We start from the raw sequence: 21,357 nt of genomic DNA on the forward strand, positions 1-21,357 counted from the left end.
ACTAAGTGTAACACATTATTGTTACAGCTTTCAGAGTAATAGACAGTCTGCTGTTTGGAACACAGAAAAATATCCCCATCTGATACTTTGTTGCCAAAGGGCAGAGCTAAAAAAAAGGTGTGTGTCATACAGTAGCCCGTTTCAAAGAGGAAATGAATGTGACTTTCTAAATAATTGCTGTAACAACCAAAGGATGATCAGTACATTATAAAAATAATAAAAAATGGCATTAGGAGTTGTAAAAAATACAGACAGCATTACTGTATCTGATAAAAAAGTGCGTGCTCTGTAGCGCTATTCAAATAAAATAATATAAATATTGATTTAAACACTCTAATATAAATAATGAGTGAACTAAATAATGGGGGCTGACAACTAAACAACTAGCTACCCAAAGCAAGTGAAAAGAATACAGGAAAACAGATGGGCGCCCCTACCTCTACATAAAGTGAATATATATCAAATTTAAATACAAACAACAAAATGCTGGATACAAATATAAGTATAATACAACCGTGTGGGTATGACAAAAAGCTGAAAAAGTCCCCAAAAAGTTCCAAGGATGTGGAATAATGGATCCAATCGTTGCTCAGCACATGGAAAGAAAGAAACAAAACAACATAGTGTGATATTGTTATAAGACCATGCACCTAATTAAGTAAGAAATATCCTTAATAGTAATCAAGAATAAAACAATAAGTGAAAAAAATCTAAAGAAAAAACAACAAAAAAACTGCAGTGATCGAGCAAGCACTAAAAATTACTAAAATAAAAATCTATTGATTAAAAAGGCAAAAATCTAAGAACAATAATCATTTAAAAACTATGACTTCCACTAGTCCTGCGTCCGGCTTCTATAGGATTCCTACTTATAAACTGCAAGTAGGTCAAGCGCGTGTATTTACAATCAGGATGGCTGCTCCTCCGCTTCAGGTGTACTGTGGGAATGTCCTCTCCTTATCCTACCCAGACCCGCTGAGTATTCGTAAGGGACCACCGTCTGCTGGGAAGTAGTTTGTAAGCCTCCTGGCCTCTCCTGCTCAAGGTTCCGGTTCCACTACCAGCAAGAACGCTCCGCCTCTACCTCTCTCGCGAAACTACGCCGCCGGAGGGAGCTGCAGCTGGTATAGCCAATGTAGCTCACAGGATACTCGATCGAAGAGGATATAGAGATGGGCGCTTGAACGACGAGACGAAGGGTGTGTGACGTCACCCTACGCGTTTCGTGGATTGATCTGCTTCTTCAGGGGAAAAGTATGCGGAAATAATCCCTCCGCCTTAGATTATATAGTCCCGAAAATGTCCACAGTAATAAGGTACATGTGAAATTAATCATTGTAATCACAACAGGCCTGCTCTAAACTCTAAACAAACAAAAAAAATACATTAAAACAACTAATCATGAATGACTAGAAAATAAACTATATACTAATGAATTGTAATAAACATGTCAATAATAAAAGCGACAACATTTGATCTCGATCATGTAATCAGTGATCATAGTATTAGAAAAGGAGATCACTTTACCACTTATAACATTGAAAAAATATGCATATATAATTAAGCACATCTCTAATACACTGCACATATAACCTAAAACAAATTCTACAGTTTAAAGGAACGTGGATAGATTCAGCAATCTGGGATGCTATATAGCACAAAGTAAGATGATAATGTATCTTATAACCGTATCATAATAGGTATTACATATATACTCGATCGAAGAGGATATAGAGATGGGCGCTTCAACGCCGAGACGCAGGGTGTGTGACGTCACCCTACGCGTTTCGTGGATTAATCTGCTTCTTCAGGGATAAAGTATGCGGAAATAATCCCTCCGCCTTAGATTATATAGTCCCGAAAATGTCCACAGTAATAAGGAACATGTGAAATTAATCATTGTAATCACAACAGGCCTGCTCTACATTCTAAACAAACAAAAAAAATACATTAAAACAACTAATCATGAATGACAAGAAAATAAACTATATACTAATGAATTGTAATAAACATGTCAATAATCAAAGCGGCAAAATTTGATCTCGATCATGTAGTCAGTGATCATAGTATTAGAAAAAGAGATCACTTTACCACTTATAAAATTGAAAAAAAAATACATATATAATTAAGCACATCTCTAATACACTGCACATATAACCTAAAACAAATTCTACAGTTTAAAGGAACTTGGATAGATTCAGTAATCTGGGATGCTATATAGCACAAAGCAAGATAGATAATGTATCTTATAACCATATCATAATAGTTATTATATATATATCTGGGATGCTGTATAACATAGAACAATGATGATATTAGATATTCAAACCATATCATCATAAAGATTAACATATATTGTATGTGAACAGAAAAAACGGACAAGGAAGCGAAAAGGTGCCAGGAATAGATCTACAATATCTCAATGAATTAGTCCCCAAGAAAGGGAGCTATACTGAATTCCACGTTTAACCCCTGAAGTGCCAGGGTCTTGAGTTCGTAGATCCAGTATAGCTCCCTTTTCGCCAACTGTCTTGTCCTGTCCCCGCCTCTCCAATTATATAAGGGTGCCTCTATAACTACACATCTTAATCCGTTTGGGTTTTGGTTATGGTAATTCTTAAAATGTAAAGAAACATTATGAGTGACTAAACCTTTTCTAATATTATAGATGTGCTCATAGAGCCTTCTTTTGATGGGGCATGTGGTCATACCCACGTACTGCAGGCCACATGGACATTCAAGCAGATAGATTACATATGCACAATTACACCGTATCTGGGTTTTGATATTATATTTGCAAGACGTGATGTTAGAACAGAATTCCTTAGCATTAGAGCTAATCCTACATGCCATACATTTATCACAACGGATTTAACCCTTGTGGGTTGATGGTGGATATTTGTTAAGATTTATAGGGCAGCTGGGAGATAATTTTTGTTTAAAATTGTTGACAAGGGGGGGGTTAGTAATTTTGGATAAAGATTATTATATCAAAGAATCCAATAGGATTTTGCAGGATACTGCCACTTACCAAACCTCTCCTCAAACCCTATGCCGGAGTATAAGGAACAACTGATCGAAATGTTACAACACGGGATAGATAGCAAAATATTATCCATGAAGGAATTTGACTTTTTGAATACAAAATCCCCTAGAATCCCACTTTTTTACATAATTCCAAAAATACACAAATGTCTAACTGAACCCCCAGGGCGTCCAATTATTTCTAGAATTCAAACCCTAACTTGTAATCTTTCCCAATACATAGATTATCATCTCCAGAAGTATGTAATAAAATGACCTTCCTATTTGAGGGATACTACCCACGTACTGCAGGAACTAAGGGACATTGAATGGCAGACTGACTATATCTGGGTTACAGCAGACGTCACTATATTCTGTTGTTGAACACAATCAGGGATGCAGAGCCATTAACCAAGTATTAATAAATGACAAGACTATGTCCCCCGAATTACGATCATTTCTCATTTTGGGAATTGAATTTATATTATCACATAATTTTTTAAATTTTAATAAACAATATTATTTGCAGACATGTAACACCACCATGGGTACCAGGTTCGCACCGAGCTACGCCAATCTATTTATGGGTGTATGGGAGGACGAGAATATTTGGAACAACTGTCCCCTCGGTGCGAGCCTGGTGCTCTGGCGGCGCTACATTGATGACATTTTATTTATTTGGAAGGGTAGTCGGGTGGATTTAGATAAATTTATTTCTTATATTAACAATAATAATAACAATCTTATTTTCACTTGTCAAATCAGCTCCACCAAAATAGAATTTTTGGATCTTGAAATTCCAATTGTTGATCAGTGCATACACACTCAGACATATTACAAAAATGTTGACGCAAACAATTATCTGTTGGCTACAAGTCACCATAATTCAACATGGACAAGGAATATCCCCAAAGGTCAGCTCATAAGATTAAGGAGAAATAATAGTAATAAGGAAAAAAAATTTCAACAAGATCTCAAATCAAAATTTGTGGATAGAGGGTATTCAGGTGATTTGTTGGATGAGAACATTAAAGAAGTAGAGCAGCTGGACAGACGGCATCTGCTGAAATATAAGAATAAAGTAGCTGGTACAGAACAGCAATTATCATTCATTACAAAATACAATCAAATGGCACCGACCATTAGGAAGGTTTTTGAAAAACATTGGCCATTGTTACGTAGGGATAAAGATCTGGTTACCATCTTGCCTGAAAAGCCTGGGATTATTTTCACAAAAGCTAACAATTTTAAACAAAAATTATCTCCCAGCTGCCTTATAAATCTTAACAAATATCCACCATCAACCCACAAGGATTATATCCGTTGTGATAAATGTATGACATGTAGGTTTACCTCTAATGCTAAGGAATTCTGTTCTAACGTCACGTCTTGCAAATATAATATCAAAACCCAGATACGGTGTAATTGTGCATATGTAATCTATCTGCTTGAATGTCCCTGTGGCCTGCAGTATGTGGGTATGACCACACGCCCCATCAAAAGAAGGCTCTATGAGCACATCTATAATATTAGAAAGGGTTTAGTCACTCATAATGTTTCTTTACATTTTAAGAATTACCATAACCAAAACCCAAAAGGATTAAAATGTGTAGTTATAGAGGCACCCTTTTATATTTGGAGAGGTGGGGACAGGACAAGACAGTTGGTGAAAAGGGAGCTATACTGGATCTACGAACTCAAGACCCTGGCACCTCAGGGGTTAAACGTGGAATTCAGTATAGCTCCCTTTCTTGGGGACTAATTCATTGAGATATTCTAGATCTATTCCTGGCACCTTTTCGCTTCCTTGTCCGTTTTTTCTGTTCACATACAATATATGTTAATCTTTATGATGATATGGTTTGAATATCTAATATCATCATTGTTCTATGTTATACAGCATCCCAGATATATATGTAATAACTATTATGATATGGTTATAAAATACATTATCTATCTTACTTTGTGCTATATAGCATCCCAGATTGCTGAATCTATCCAAGTTCCTTTATACTGTAGAATTTGCATTAGGTCATATGTGCAGTGTAATAAAGATGTGCTTAATTATATATGTATATTTTTTCAATGTTATAAGTGGTAAAATGATCTTCTTTACTAATACTATGATCACTGATTACATGATCGAGATCAAATGTTGCCGCTTTTATTATTGACATGTTTATTACAATTCATTAGTATATAGTTTATTTTCTAGTCATCCATGATTAGTTGTTTTTATGTATTTTTTTGGTTTGTTTAGAGTGTAGAGCAGGCCTATTGTGATTACAATGACTAATTTCACATGTTCCTTATTACTGTGGACATTTTCGGGACTATATAATCTAAGGCGGAGGGATTATTTCCGCATACTTTATCCCTGAAGAAGCAGATCAATCCACGAAACGCGTAGGGTGACGTCACACACCCTGCGTCTCGGCGTTCAAGCGCCCATCTCTATATTCTCTTCGATCGAGTATCCTGTGAGCTACATCGGCTATACCAGCAGCAGCTCCCTCCGGCGGCGTAGTCTCACGCGAGAGGGAGAGGCAGAGCGGTCTTGCTGGTAGTGGAAACGGAACCTTGAGCAGGAGAGGCCAGGAGGCTTACAAACGACTTCCCAGCAGACGGAGGTCCCTTCCGAACACCCAGCGGGTCTGGATAGGATAAGGAGAGGACATTCCCACAGTACACCTGAAGCGGAGGAGCAGCCATCCTGATTGTACATAAACGCGTTTGACCTACTTGCAGTTTGTAAGTAGGATTCCTATAGAAGCCGGACGCAGGATTAGTGGATGTCATAGTTTTTTTAATGATTATTTTTGTCTTTTTAATCAATAGATTTTTATTTTAGTAATTTTTAGTGCTTGCTCGATCACTCTGTTAGTTTTGTTAGTTTTTTTTTTCTTTATATTTTTTTCACTTATTGTTTTATTCTTGATTACTATTAAGGATATTTCTTAATTAATTAGGTGCATGGTCTTATAACAATATGACACTATGTTGTTTTGTTTATTTCTTTCCATGTGCTGAGCAACGATTGGATCCATTATTCCACATCCTTGGAACTTTTTCAGCTTTTTGTCACACCCACACGGTTGTATTATACTTATATTTGTATCCAGCATTTTGTTGTTTATATTTAAATTTGATATATATTCACTTTATGTAGAGGTAGGGGTGTCCATCTGTTTTCCTGTATTTCTGTATCTAATACTACAGAACTGATATATTTAAAAACAAAACATATCATATTTTTCACGTTTTGTTGCTTTAATATAAACAAAGTATTAAATCCCTTTCCATGCCATGGGAGCTAGCAAAAAAGATCACAATGATTGGAGTTGACTGGAAATAATTGATGCATTATTTAAGGCTACCCGTGTCAACTATATAAATGCTTACTATTGCAGATCTAGACATGCTTTTACTGTATTGGGACTCAATGAATAATACAATTGTGTTCCCATTTCAGACTCAAATATGAACACCCCCTTCAGCTTTATTATTTCACAAATTACTTTCTATTTTCTTAGCTGAAATCATAGCAATGAACTGGGGTTTCCAGCCCGTTATAATGTAGCAATATAACATACAAATTCTGAATTTAATTTTGCAGGAACACTTAATTATTGTCTTGTGAATTATACTGTATGTTTGTCATTTACTTAGACTTCCCTCATTTTTATACTATCAAAATGAATATTGTAAAATGTTTTTTATGACGAAAAGCAAGCGGAAGAAGTTCTGTTGGGGATGGAGTAACCTCCTGACTCCAATATCAATGACTGAAATGGTTGAAATAAAACCTAATAACCTACTGTTCATACAGTTTTCATTCATTACCTTAATAAAGTGTTACCTGTCATTGTTATGAAAGCAAAGGTATATTGTAGGGTATATTTTGCTTGGTAGAATTCCGTATGCACGTGAAATTAACAAGATAATATGGATAAGGAAAGAGTCTTGGATCACTGGTCAATTAATTTTGTTGAGCAGTAAGCAAGATCAGAAAAATAAGTTCAAGAAGTAAAATGTCAGCTCTGTCAAGCAAAAAAAAAAAACATTTTGGTTCAGCCAGCAGTAGTGTATTTTAATTGGAGTTTTAATCATCCATTTGAGTTTATACAGTAGGAGAAATAAGTGCGTCTTCAAAGAATAATGAAGGTGGCGTGCTTACTATAACTACATAGAGCATAACAACTTAGTACGCAAGATATCTATCTTTAGTAACAATTAATTAAATAGAACTTTAAAGCTTAAAAGACATACAGTAATTGTTGTTTTAAACCTCATAGTCTATACTAATGTAAATAGTAAAATATATGGTAGTCTGGCATTAAATTATCATTTATTGTGTTTCTGATTTATTTTCATTGTTTTTCCTGAGTTCATAATTACATAATCTAAATATTTATAGAAAATATTCAGAATGTATACAGAATGTGAAAGGATGTCATTTTGAACAATTGTGTGACATAATTTGTTTAGAGTAAATGGTTTAAAATGTTTAATTATATTACTTAGGTAAACAATGTACGCAGGCCCAGAGGCAACCAACATTAACCTAAATTAATGTTAAGTTAATTATAATGCATATTCACTAAAGAGAGTATCCTAACATTAACCCAGTGTTAGATACAACGGAAGTCCGCACTCGTGCTATCCCAAAATGTTTTAGAGTAGAACTGCTAGACTCTTGCTGCCAACCGCTTTAGAGAACTCCATGATCTCCTGTAATATGAGCCCCCTGACGGGAGCTCACAGTGGGATACAAACAAAAAAAGAGTGTAAATAGAGCACTGAGAAGCAGTATAAATTTATGATAAAAAATAGTCCCACAAGTGGACTAAACAGTACAATGTGCAAATACAATTACAATAATATAATGTGAACTTACAACTATCTAATAAATGAATGGTGGGAACCGGGAGATGCAGAAGTTTAGCCGTGGGCACAGATGATACAAGTCTGAACCTGCAATGCTCTGTCGGCTAGAAATTACTCTCTGATATTGATATCTCTCTCCACCAATAGACGCTCATGTCGCAGCCCATCGTGACCTCGTCAGGAGGTCATGTATGGGAGCTGCTCGTGAGTTCAAGTAGCCTCCAACAGCCAATGAAAATTGCTCCTATTCGCATAGGTATTACCAATGCTAATTATGTCAGCTGATTTCGGGAGTCATATTCAAATACAGATACAATGCTGCATACCAAAGAAAATTGTTAACAATACCTAGAGTTACCGGTGCTCCTGGTTTAGCGAATACCTGTCTAAATAATCCAGAATTAGAATATAGAGGATAATCAAAGGCACTGCGGATTTTCAAAAGTTACATTTATTTGTCAGAGCAACACAACCTTTTGACCATCCATGTAGTCTTCAAGTGACTGGCCAGTCACTTGAAAAAGACCACATAGATGGTCAAAACGTTGTGTTGCTCTGACAAATAAATTTAACTTTTGAAAATCCGCAGTGCCCTGGATCATCCTCTAATAGCTGATTTCGAGAGGCAGTATAATACCACATATGTGTAATCAAGATGTTAATTAACTTGATTATTGCCTTACAGTATATAAGTGCTGTGCTTAAATGTAAATAATATGTTGATTAAATGAATAAAATATAATAAAAATGTGTTTAATTTAAGGTGAATTGGTAAAAGGATAATCAAACATGAATTTTTATGTGAAAGTATCATGATAATATATAATGATATACGTGAATATATAAATAATATAGTGTACTATAAACTATAGTACTTGGCTTTAGCGATACACATTAATAATGACAATATACAGTTCATATCATACAATAACATAACATTAATAATGATTTATACTCACAAAACTTACCATATTTAATACATACATAATATAATAAATAATAAAATGGTTAGATTGTGTTCTGTATGGCAAGCTAGCTGCCATTAACCTACAGTATGAATGTATATATTGGATTATGAACAACTTAATGAAAACCTCATGTGTGATGTATAAGTGACTGATATACAGGAAATTATATAACGCCACCTAATGGGGAATTTTACTGAAGTGACATTACTGTTGTTTATTTAAAGACAGGTAATTATTCTCTTAAGAGAGGAATAAGTTCAATGTAATCATTAAGACCTCCAGGGAATTTGGACTGGAACATATATATCCAATATTGTTCCCTCTTGATGAGTTGGAGGTCTCGGTTACCTAATCTTTTATTAGCAAGCGTAACCTCAATACCCATGAATTTTAATTTACTAGGGTCACAGTTATGTGTTTGGAGGAAATGGTCGAGAGGTTGGTTTTTCTCTATTAATTTAGGAATATTTTTTAATGTTTTTAAGATGTTCCAGTATGTGGATCATAAGATTTCTCTTGGATTCACCAATATACAGAAATCCACATTCACACTGGATGAGATAGACCACATGGGTGTAAAACAGTTAATGAAGCTTCTAATTGTATGGCTTTTTTTAGGGATAAAAGAGGTAGCTGGTTTCCCAGTCAATGTATGCTTTCAGGCTTTACACTTGTTGCATCTGTTATTACCCACAATGCCGAAATGAGATCTGATAGTTACAGCATCCTGAGTGTCGGGTTTTAGTTGCTTGGTGCCAGAATACCCTTCAGATTTTGGGCACATGTATAGACTACTTTAGGTCTTGGTTCTAGTGTTTAATCCCAAAATTGGGTCCCAGGCAAAAATGCTCCTGTGCTTATTTAGAGTCTTTTGTATAGCTTGGTTAGCTTCATTATATTGAGTAATAAACACTGGAAACTTGTTTTTTCCATTTGAAGGGGTAGATACTGTGGGGGTTATAGTTTCATCCCTGTTTGAAGCCTCTATTTGTACTGTATTATCCATATCGGCAATCAACCCAATTGTCCTTGATCTATTCTTATATCGTATAAAGCTTTTGCGTTCTTTCTTGTTAACTCTACCTATCGAATAGTCAATGAGTTCCTCTTTGTACTCCTTCAGGAGGAATCTATCTTTCAAAAAGGTTACTTGATTTTGGAAGTGTTCCTCGTATGTACAATTTTTGAGTCTGAGGAATTGGTTATATGGTATATTATTAACCCATGGCTTTTAATGACAATTGAAGGATGAATGTAAGAATTGACATTTGTGTCCGTAAGAATGTTCTAGTACATATCCAGATCATTTTCTATAAAGATCTCAAGGTCAGGATAGTATATAACCTTGTCACTGTTCTCTCCACTGAATTTAATATTGTACAGGTTGTCATTTAATTTAAGTACAACATTTTGGAGAGAACTCTCACCACCCTCCCATATAATGAAAATATCATCTATGTACCTTCTCCACAGAATTAGCTGTGGAGGAGGTACCTGTACATGATCCACTGTCTGGGACTCCCACCATCCCATGTACAAATTTGCAAAAGAGGGAGCAAATGTAGTGCCCATGGCTATACCTACTGTAGAACTTGTAAATAATAGTTGGAATCGAACAAAAAAAATTATGTTTCAAGATAAATTCAAGGAGGCCCAAATAAATTCTATTTGAGTTGATGGTAACAAATTGCTAGATTACAAAAAATACCTAATAGCTAGGCAGCCTTCTACATAGGGAATGCTCGTATACAGAGCTTAGATATCCAAGGTTTCCAGTCTGTAGCCATTCTTCAATGTTACTTCCTGCAGCATTTGTAATACTGCAGTAGTATCCTTAAGATGGGATGGAAGTTCTGATTCTAAAGGCTGTAAATAATAGTCTAAATACTGGGAAAGATTGGATGTTAATGAGTTAATACCCAAGATTATAGGGCGAACTGGGGGATTGACTTGTGGATTTTGGGTTTAAGTTAGAAAATGGGTACTGAGGTAGATGAGATGTACAGTGGCGGCCACCTTTATCCTCCTGTGGCCGCCACCGCGGGATTTTTAAAAACGCGGCGACGCACAGCGTTTTTTCGTCCGTTTTCCCGCGCCGCCGGCGCTTTCAATGTAAAGCGCCATTAGCGCTTGTCTGTTGATGCGGCCGACGCGCGGGAAACTCAATGAGAAACGGATAACATCCCCGCATTTTTCCGGGTAAGTCGGAGGATAGGAGGGGCCGCTGCAGTAGAAAAAGAAAAATTCAGATTTTTTTAAGGATGCCCTCTTTGTGGGCTTAATCAAGTAGATGTTTGATTAACTTGAGAAATTCAATTATGGGATCAGATTTTAATTTATGGTAGGAGAATATATCAGATAGTAGTCGTTCTGCTTCAAGGCAGAATCTTGAAGTCCTATCCTGTGTTACTCCTTTAAATAACGTATGGTTACATTTTTATGTCCGTTAGTGGTAATAATATACGTACAGGAAGCGTTCCCTTAACATCGCACATCCACTAAACGATGTTTAGGTTAACGGAGCAAAACAATGAAATTAACCCCTCCAAAAGCGCTAACCTACACTAAACTAAGTGATAACAATTTGTGCTAAAACAACGATAAGTGCTCGTGCAACATCAAAATGATAACAAAATGACTTGCACAATGCTGTGATAAACAAAGAGAAAAAAAGCAGCTAGGTGACAATAATAACAGGTAATTCCAAAACCTGATACAAAATAGTGAACAAACAAATATAAAGTCCCCAGCGCTAAAGTCCAAGATACCGTGATCTTTAAGGCAGTCTCTAGTCTTTAAGATGGTAATTGGGCTCTGGTTTAGATGCTCCAGATGGGATAGATGTCCTTGATGTAGATGGATACACCGTCTGAAATAACAGATAAGCAGACACACCTGATTGCGCAGTGTGTTATAGCAATCAGAGCCCTATCTGAGATGTGAAAGAATCCTACTCACATAATCAACGCCAATATGTTCAGTGGAGAGGATCTGTGCTTGCTCCCCTTCTAATTCGCTCCTCACACGAACCCCACGTGGAGACAGCTTACAGGAGACAGCTTACAGGATACACCCTCTATCTTCAATGGCGTCGGGGATGCGTCCGTTAACGACACCTCCACCAATGTGAGACAGGAATACGTACAAGATAGTGTAGTATGAACAGACCTTTAATGCTTAAAACACTATAAAACGTAATAAAATACACTCACATGGTGCAATAACAGATGGTATTGCTCAATATGCCGTCCGCAGCTTGCATTTCCTAACACCACACCGGAGAGTATCACTGCACACAGACACGCTGTCGACTTGGCGTGTGACGTCAGTGCTTTAGGAAGCTCTCCCTGCGGCAGGACTACAGTGGCTGGGATGGTTCAATGACTAAGCTCCTCCTCCCTACGCGTTTCGTGACACGTGGTCACTTCGTCAGGGGATGGTGGAGCTTAGTGTGTGATGCCTTATATGCAAACCCAAATGGAGAGATCCTCCTACTAGGGGTGGGGCTTAGCTGCAATGTTGATCAAGGAGGATCAGCTCTGACACTAACAGCGTGATCGGGGTTAATGCCTTGCCATACTGCATATAAACACCCTCATATTATGCAATGAATGAGAACAATACAACGGATAAATTAAGAACAAATAAAATAAAATAATAAAACAATCATACTTATATATAAACAGCCATGAATTATCATGGTATAGATCACATTTTATAAAATTAATATATTCAATAAATGCAATCCCTGAATGTTTTACATAAAATATCCCACTCTGCTTGGCAAGGATAGATTAAGAGTCCTTCAAAAAGGCTGCAAGGTCAAACTCAATGTTAAGGCCTAGGGGGGTCAAGGTCTTAAGTGTGTAGATCCAATAACTTTCTCTTTTGGAGACTTTATTGAGCCTGTCCCCCCCACGCCAACTGCTTTTGGGATTATCAATCCCTATACATACTAAACCCTCTGGACTCTGTTGGTGGTGTATTCTGAAATGGTTTGAGACACTATGTGTCTCGAGACCCCTCTTAATATTGTAAACATGTTCTGCGAACCTTCGTTTGAGGGGTCTCCCCGTGCGGCCCACATATTGGAGTCCGCACGGGCATTCCAGCAAATAGACACAGAAATTTGTTTTACAATTGATGAAGGTTTTTATGTCAAAGTTTTTTCCTGTCACATTAGATTTAAAAGTCTTTGTTTTTTTACTGTGTTTACAACCAATACAGCTTTGGCATGTATAGTAGCCTTTAAGATCATTTAGCCATGTTACATGGTGATCTCTCAGGCCATCTAACGGACAGCTAGGTGATAAGGAGGATTTCAAATTCTTTGCTCTTTTAAACACTATTTTAGGTTTACTGGGTAGGATGCTCTTAAGAATTGGATCTCTTTGGAGAATACCCCAATGTTTGATCAGCGTTTTAGATATAATGGGAGCTATACCACTATACTGTGTGATGAAAAATGGAAACTTGGCCTGACCATTCTCAGCCATTTTCTCTTTTCCACACAGCAAGGACGCTCTATCAGTTTTATTAACCTCTTTGATCGCAAGATCCAATTCTTGGTTTTTATACTCCCGTTCGATGAATTTGGTTTTCAACTCCTTAATTTGCTGTTGGTACACAGAGTTTTCCGAACAATTCCTCCTAATTCTAAGTGCTTGCCCCTTGGGGATGTTACGCAACCAATTGGGGTGATGGTGACTGGATGCCAAAAGGTAAGTGTTGGCATTAACCTCTTTATGGAAGGTTTTAGTGTGAATGATGCCATTTACTACATAAAGGGAGAGGTCAAGAAAGTTTATTGAAGTTTTATCCTGATTGAACGTGAATCTAAGATTCCGCGTATTGTCGTTCAAATATAATTTGAATTCCTCCAGTCGGTCCAGTGGCCCCCTCCAGACACACAGCACATCATCGATGTATCTTTTCCAGAGCACCAGGTTTGCACCAAATGGGTTGGAGGACCTGATATGGTCCTCCTCCCAAATGGACATAAACAAGTTTGCATAACTAGGTGCAAACCTGGTGCCCATTGCAGTGCCGCACGTCTGGAGGAAGAACCTGTGGTCATGGCTGAAGAAATTATGCGTCAGAATAAACCTGATTCCATCTAGAATGAAATTTTTTAACTTCTCATCCACTCCAATATCCTGTTCTAGGATCCTTTTGATAGCATCTAGTCCCATCTGGGATCAGATTTTAATTTATGGTAGGAGAATATATCAGATAGTAGTCGTTCTGCTTCAAGGCAGAATCTTGAAGTCCTATCCTGTGTTACTCCTTTAAATAACGTATGGTTACATTTTTATGTCCGTTAGTGGTAATAATATACGTACAGGAAGCGTTCACTTAACATCGCACATCCACTAAACGATGTTTAGGTTAACGTTATATTATTTTGGTCAGGGGTAGACAAAAATATAAAAACTATTGGGAGCCAGACAGAATTTTTAGGAGCCCGACCACAAGTACAACTGCCGGTTCTGTGCTGCTTGCCTTGCAAGTTCTGCTTGGCATCCTCTCCGTAGTCACGAGATTCCAGTGGCCAGACTAAAGGCCCATCAAATTAACACAGCGGGGGTCCCTCAGTTTTAATTAGACTCGTGCTGTGTGAATCCTACCAGGTTCCACCTGTCTGTAAAAGACGTGCAGTAAGAGAGAGACTGAATCAATCACTCTACCTACGTGCCTCTAACAGGCGATCGCAGGGCTTTTATTACATTTTAATAACATATTATTGTAGCGGGGCCTGCGGAGCTGAACCGCATTGATTTCAGGTCCGGGGACCCCCTGTTCCCAGAGTTACAGGCCCTGTTATGGGGTGCCAGTATCCCAGCGGCCATGTTTAAATTCTCCTGCGTCATGGCCAACGTGATCGGAAGATTTAAACAAAGCAGAGGGATACCAGCACCACACAACGGGGCCTGTAACCCAGGAAGCAGGGGTCCCCGGACCTGAAATCAATGCGATTCAGCTCTGCAGAAAAAATTAAATAAAAGGAGCTTCATTACCTTAGCAGCTAACCGCTAAGGCAATGAAGAGGTTAAGCCAGACTGTGATGGTAGGGGGAAGCTGGCCTCACATAATAAAGGTGAAGCCCGGCTAACAACCCCTAAAACCATGTGTTTATGTCCATCCATGCCTGCTTGCAAGGGGGCTACTGTGTGTGTTATGTGCCCGCTTAGCTACAGCGAAGACTGCATTTTTGTCATCCACCTATGCACACTAGCATGGTGGATACATTTTGCAGGTTTGGACTATTTAGCGGAACACGTCTCAAAATGGTGGTACGTCTGAGATGAATCCATTATGGGGATATTGGGGGGGAAATGATGTTAAACCTTGTAAACAATACATAGCACTTGTGTTCCCAATATCCTTGTATTTCCCCCCAGCCAGCATGTGTGATTTGTCGCTTGTATGTGTTCATTTCTATGGAGGCAGACTCAGTGATTCAATCAGCCGAGGTGCCTGCATTGAAATGTGGATTGAGACACTGGGTGAGTGGAGAAGTGTGGACAATAAGGTCTAGGGATGGACTTTCAGAGCCTTTATTTCTTGCAGACTCTGAGGTGCCTACTGAGCGGCAGGTATAGGGCTGGCCAGGGGGAGCTATTGCAGAGTCTGACCCCCGCAGGCACGGTTCCCATTGGCCAGTTTGAATTCCCCACTTTCCAGCAGCTCTGTCACCACGGGGCGGGCTCGTCTGCCCGCCCCCTCCTTTGGCATTGGTGGCACAATCTCAATCCATGCTCTGGTTGGCCGGTGGCTCCATCCAATGTAAAGGATAGCCACCGAAGGCTATGCAAGGAGTGCTGCCGATCAGAGTACCAGAGCGAGTTTAGATCCTGATGGGGATCAGCTGGAGACATATTTCAAAATGGCTGCTGTGTGTTCAGCACTCTGATATCCTGGATGAGAAGCAGATCAGGGCAAGCCTTCTTGAAGCAGGCCCCTGCACCTAGTGAGGCTAGAGTCTACTCCACAGGTCCCCAGTTGGTATTGTTTTCTTGTCATTGTGTATTTTGTCTTCTCTGCTGGCTTTCCAGAATAAACCTTATTTTATTCAACAACTTTGTCCTGTCTGGTGATTGTGATCCCGGTTCTGGTCCCCTGTGACACAGACTATATAAAGTGATATAGAGGGGGGAGTAAGAGGGAGAAAGAGAGAAGGGGGGAGAGATAGGAGGAAGAGTGAGAGAGAGGGTGGAAGAGTGAGAGATAGGGAAGAATGAGAGAAAAGGTGGGAGAAAAATAGAGAGAAATGGGGGAGTAACATAGAGGGGCCACTTACCTCCTGCACATGCGGGAAGCTTTCTATTTGAATTTAGCCCTGTATGGATATTGATCCATGCTAGTATACAAGCATCTTCCCTCTGTGTTAATTATTTTGGATCTTGCTCTACTATCCCATTGCGAGATCCTCCTGCTCTGAGGTACTCATTGAGCAGCTCACTTTAAAGTCAGGCATGTCCTCGAGCATATCAGCGCTGATATATCAAGGATCAGTGCTGATATTGGACTATGCGGTTTTTAGCTAGACCGGCTCCTTTTCTACCTGGTATTTGGTGTTAACAAGCTCTCTATCGAGGGGGGGTGGGGTGGATACGGGTTTTATTGACCCAACCTCGCATTACTTACCTCCTGTATACCACACTCGATCATCAGCTGGTAACACTGGCATTCTCTATGTGCACTTAAGGCGTTACCTCCTGAGCATCATCCCAGTGAGCTAAGCTGTGAGTTTCCTATAATAGCCTCACTTGTCAGCGCTGATTAATGTTCTACCACTGAAATACCGTGGTGGCTGTCTTCATGCTACACCCATTTGCGCACCTAATCACCCTGTCACTTCAAGGGTGAATGGCTTACGTGTGCTGGGGGTCTGCATTTAGCACATTTAAACAGCGTGTATCTGTTGGGTACAGAGTTGAGTGCATTTGCTGTCATAGATAGATACCACTGATACTTTCACTGATAGGAGTGAGGGTGTGCATATATTGGTACATATGTATTTACACAATATACAGTGTTTCCATATAAGACACCAATTGCAATACAGGTGTTCAAGTGGCTCTATCCTATGCCTCAATTATGCCATTAATCTTACACCTTACCTGGGTATCTGTCATACCAGTCTGCACTTATCTCCTGTAGTGTGGGCTATACAGGTCACTATTATAGACCTGGCAAGTGTATCAGTCTGGGGTACCCCCTTTTAGAATCAATACTTTGCCTTGACAGCGTCAGTGAGGTTATCTAGCTACTATTACACCATCATTCACTGGTATTTACCATACAGGTCTTACCTACCGCATATCATGCCTAAGTGTGCCTATGTACACACTTTTTTAAGTGTGTCAATTTAGTGCGTATTATACGCCCTGATACATCCACATGAGACAACTTTTCAAGTGGGCTCTCTACGGCTCCTTCCCTATATCTTTAGGTAGCTAAAATTATAGCGACAGATCCCGAGTATCTATTAGGGATCTCCTTACTCACCATCTACCCACCTAGCCATAGGTGGGATACCAATGATACAGTCACGTGCTGTTGAATCACACTATTTAATCTTATTTTAACACCCTATTTTTTATTCATGGTATAAATAAAGTATTTTAATATTACAATTATACATCTGTTGTGACTGAGTGCTTGAAGACTGGTTCCTTTTTCTTCTGTATACAATAGAGGGGGTAAGAGACAGGGGGAAGAGTAAGAGATTGGGAAGACTAAGATAGGGGGAAGAGTAAGCGAAAGGGGAAGAGTAAGAGGAGAGAACAAGGGTGGGGAGAGGGAGAGAGAAGGGTAAGAGAGAGGGGGAGAGAGAGTGAAATTGGGGAGAGAGAGAAAGGGGAGAAAGAATCAGAGAGACGGGGAGGGATAGAGAGAGATATAAGGGGGAGGGAGAGAGGGACAGAGAGAAGGGGATGAGAAAGATGTTGGAAGGAGAGAGAGAAAGGAGCGATAGTAAGAAGGGGGAGAGTAAGAGGGAAGGGGGAAGAGAAAGAATTGGGTGGAAGAGTAAGAAAGGGGAGAGACAGGGTAAGAATATGAAACAGGGAAGAATACAAATTGGGGAGAGTGAGAAAGAAGGGAGAAGTGAGAGAGAAGGAAAAAGGGAGTAGAGTGAGAGAGAAAGAGGGAAGAGTGGGAGAAAGGGGGAGAGAGAAGTGGGGGGAAAAGAGAGGAGAGGAACAAATAAGAAGGGGAAAAAGTGTTGGGGGAGAGTAAGAGAGCGAAGTGGGGCATGTAGGGGAGAAGCAGGTGAGAAAGAAGAGTATGTAAAGAAGAAGCTGGAGAGGAGGGGAGCATGTTAGGGAGAAGCAGGGTGAGGAGGGAAACATGAGGGGGAGAAGTTGGGGAAAAGGGGTGCATGTGCAATCCTGAAAATCTGAAATACTCAGGATTTTGATTACTTTATTGTACTATGAAAATAAGTGATTTTATTTACGGCAGTGTCTTGGGGAAAAAAAGAGTTCCTGTAATTTATTTTTAGGACTCAAGCACTGCCACTGTGTACAGTATTATATATATATATATGATCTCCCTTGCTCCTTAAACAAATAATACCCAACTCGTCTTCTTCACAGGTACGGTATCTCTGTTCTTTGGCCCCTATTTAATATGCTTTTTAGTTAGCAGTCTTCTCTTTCACACGTTTGAAAGAAATCTTAATGTCTAAGAGGAAAACAAATTCAAAACATATGAAATTCAGTCTATCGGCCTATGGGGCTTATCCTATTCTCAAATTACATAATTGACAAGTGTTTATAAAACGTGACAGTTAATTAAATTTCAAGTAAACACATTTTACATTTCATTAATTGTGTAAAGTTCCTTTTGTTTTTTTTATTCTGAAGATTTTATAATCTAGGTTATTATTGCATCGTTTAGAAAACTTTATTAATAACTTTTAAAGCATTAGCAGGACTGTGAACTATTTTAAATATGCTAGTCATCCCTAAATGCTTATACTGTATGTTAATAGCATGCAAATAATCATTTTAATTCTCCTAGAATTTTTTCTTTTTTAAAGTAGGACGCTTGATTAAATTCCATTATCTCTGCTAACACATTAAAGTTTAAGACACGCTTAATGCCACTTTTAAGCCTTGTTCTTTGATCATTTTCTCTCATCGTAATGAACAAATATAACAGTGCGTTGGGATTGCAGCAGACTGATGTATTGGAAAGAGCCATAATTGTAGAAAAAATTGTTTTTGTTACGTTCCATCTTCAGGGTTCAGACAAAATTCTTAATTTTTTTTCTATTCTTTTAATTGTGGTTAGCTGTGGTTTTGTAGGAAAACAGGTGCTAGACATAAACTTTTAATTTAGAACATTGAATTTCATAAACAAACTACACGACATAATTCAGCTTTAATTTTTTTTTTAAAGCATTAGATAAAGCCTTTGTTCTACTTCAAGATAGTATTCCAGCTCCACTCCTACTACTGTATATACAGTACGGAGAAGCCATGAATTTTGCTTAATGCTTTTGCTGGCAGAGGGACCAGATAAGCATTTTCTCACCCTTTTCCTCAGAACACCCCAACCAGGCATGTTGTTTTAGGGATAATCAGCTATTTGCACTTTCACATATAAACGCAAGCATGTGTACTTGGTAATTCATTGACAATTTCTAGAATGGGTCTGGCTGGTGTGTCCCGAGGAGAGGGTTGAAAATAACTGGCTCTAAGATTGAAACAGAGAGTTTAAAAGTCATGGAAGAGAAATTTGCTTGTAAAACCTGTGAGACATGTTGTGAGTCTTTTGAAGTAAGAACAACTCACATGCAGCACAATTGCATGAAACATATAACCTATTTTTTCAGCCGTAAGTCTTTGATACATAGATCCCCTATGTATCAAAGACTTATGGCTCAAAAAAATAGGTTAAAGAATTGCAACAGAAAGAAGTCCAATAGGATTTTTTACTTTAATCGATTCTGACCCATAGTGGCAAGACACTTCCATTTGTATCACAACTTTAAAATGCAACTTGCTTGTGACATCAAAAGACAAAAAGCCTCAGTGCTACTGTACATCCAACATGACAAATTATATAGTTAAATACTTATTTGTCTTACTTTTCGTAAGTGAGGGTTAATTAGTTAAATTCTTTGGCCAAAGCATTTTAAGCTTGAAAACCACGCCAAGGTATCCCCTCTTCTGCAAGTTGTAACTCTACTGTAACCTGCAAAAAACAATAGCCCTCCTGGACTATAGGTGTATTTTTTACGAACTACAACAAAATAGTCAAATAGGCAGGATTTGCTGATTTTAGGTTGACCTTTTACGTTTATATTTTGCAAAACATGTATATTATGTTTGGTTATCATCATTGTTTGACATGGAGAGCGTGCTTCAAGTAGTTTAATTGAAAGAGTTCTATTTACGTCAGATACCTTAGCAATCACTTTTTGTGTGGTAAAATAATATAGGAAATAATGGGATGTGAGGTACTGTATACAGTTACAGTACATAGTTACATAGTAGATGAGGTTGAAAAAAAGACATGCGTCCATCAAGTTCAACCTATGCTAAATTTAGACGACTGATACTTTATCCTATATCCGTACTTACAGTTCATTGATCCAGAGGAAGGCAAACAAAAAACTCCAGTGAAATATTCTCCAATAATATCTCATAAGGGGAAAATAAATTCCTTTGTGACTCCAAGATATGGCAATCAGATTACTCCCTGGATCAACATCCTTCCCATGCTTACTGTATATTCCTTTATAGCTTTCCTATCTTTAAAGATGTTCATTTTTATAGAGGTTGTGGCTTCCCCCTGTGGCACTACTCTTGAAATTGATTCCTCCCTAGTAAACACAGAGGCAAAGAATTTGTTTAACACCTCTGCTTTCTCCTTATCTCCAATAATCTGCCTGCCCATCTCACACTAAAAGTGTCCTACATTTTCTTGTCTGATTTATTTTTTATTTTTTATTAAGGTACTTAAAGAACTTTTTAGGGTTGATCTTACTTTCTATTGCAATCCTTTTTTTATTATCCATTTTGCTAATTTGATTGCCCTTTTGCAATTTTTGTTACATTACCTATATAATATACATTTACCTATGTGTCTGAAGGCAAAGTGAGAGAAGTAAGGAATGTGGGGGGGGGGGGGGGGGAGGGCGATTTCCTTACTTGATCCTTGTGTCAAACTTTTAACACTGAAATGTTTTCTCTTTGTTTTTTTCTCACAGCTGAATTTTTATTCCTCCTGTGGGGTGTTTATCTGTGTTATGCAGTACGGACAGTTCCATCAGCATTTCATGAGCCACGTTATATGGCTGTTGCAGTCCACAATGAGCTTATTATCTCTGCTATATTCCACACCATTAGGCAAGTGACCAGTAAATTAAGATTTTATTTTAAAAACTTTTTGTTATTGGGAATTCTGTGTATAGAGATTATGCAATGAATGAGGAAAAGATACAAGAAGGATTTTCTGGCTG

The 21,357-nt window shown here is 38.3% G+C and overlaps 1 protein-coding gene across 1 annotated transcript in view; it reads left to right on the plus strand.

Moving 5' to 3' along the window:
- The window catches only part of GPR158 (G protein-coupled receptor 158), a 349,303-nt gene that overhangs the window by 311,946 nt on the left and 16,000 nt on the right, over positions 1-21,357 (plus strand). Inside the window, exon 8 of the mRNA XM_075587610.1 lies at positions 21,106-21,244. Coding sequence (XP_075443725.1) covers positions 21,106-21,244 — 139 coding nt within the window. The remainder of the gene's footprint in view (positions 1-21,105; positions 21,245-21,357) is intronic.

The sequence above is a fragment of the Ascaphus truei genome, chromosome 2 (assembly GCF_040206685.1).
Source record: "Ascaphus truei isolate aAscTru1 chromosome 2, aAscTru1.hap1, whole genome shotgun sequence".
NCBI lineage: Eukaryota > Metazoa > Chordata > Amphibia > Anura > Ascaphidae > Ascaphus > Ascaphus truei.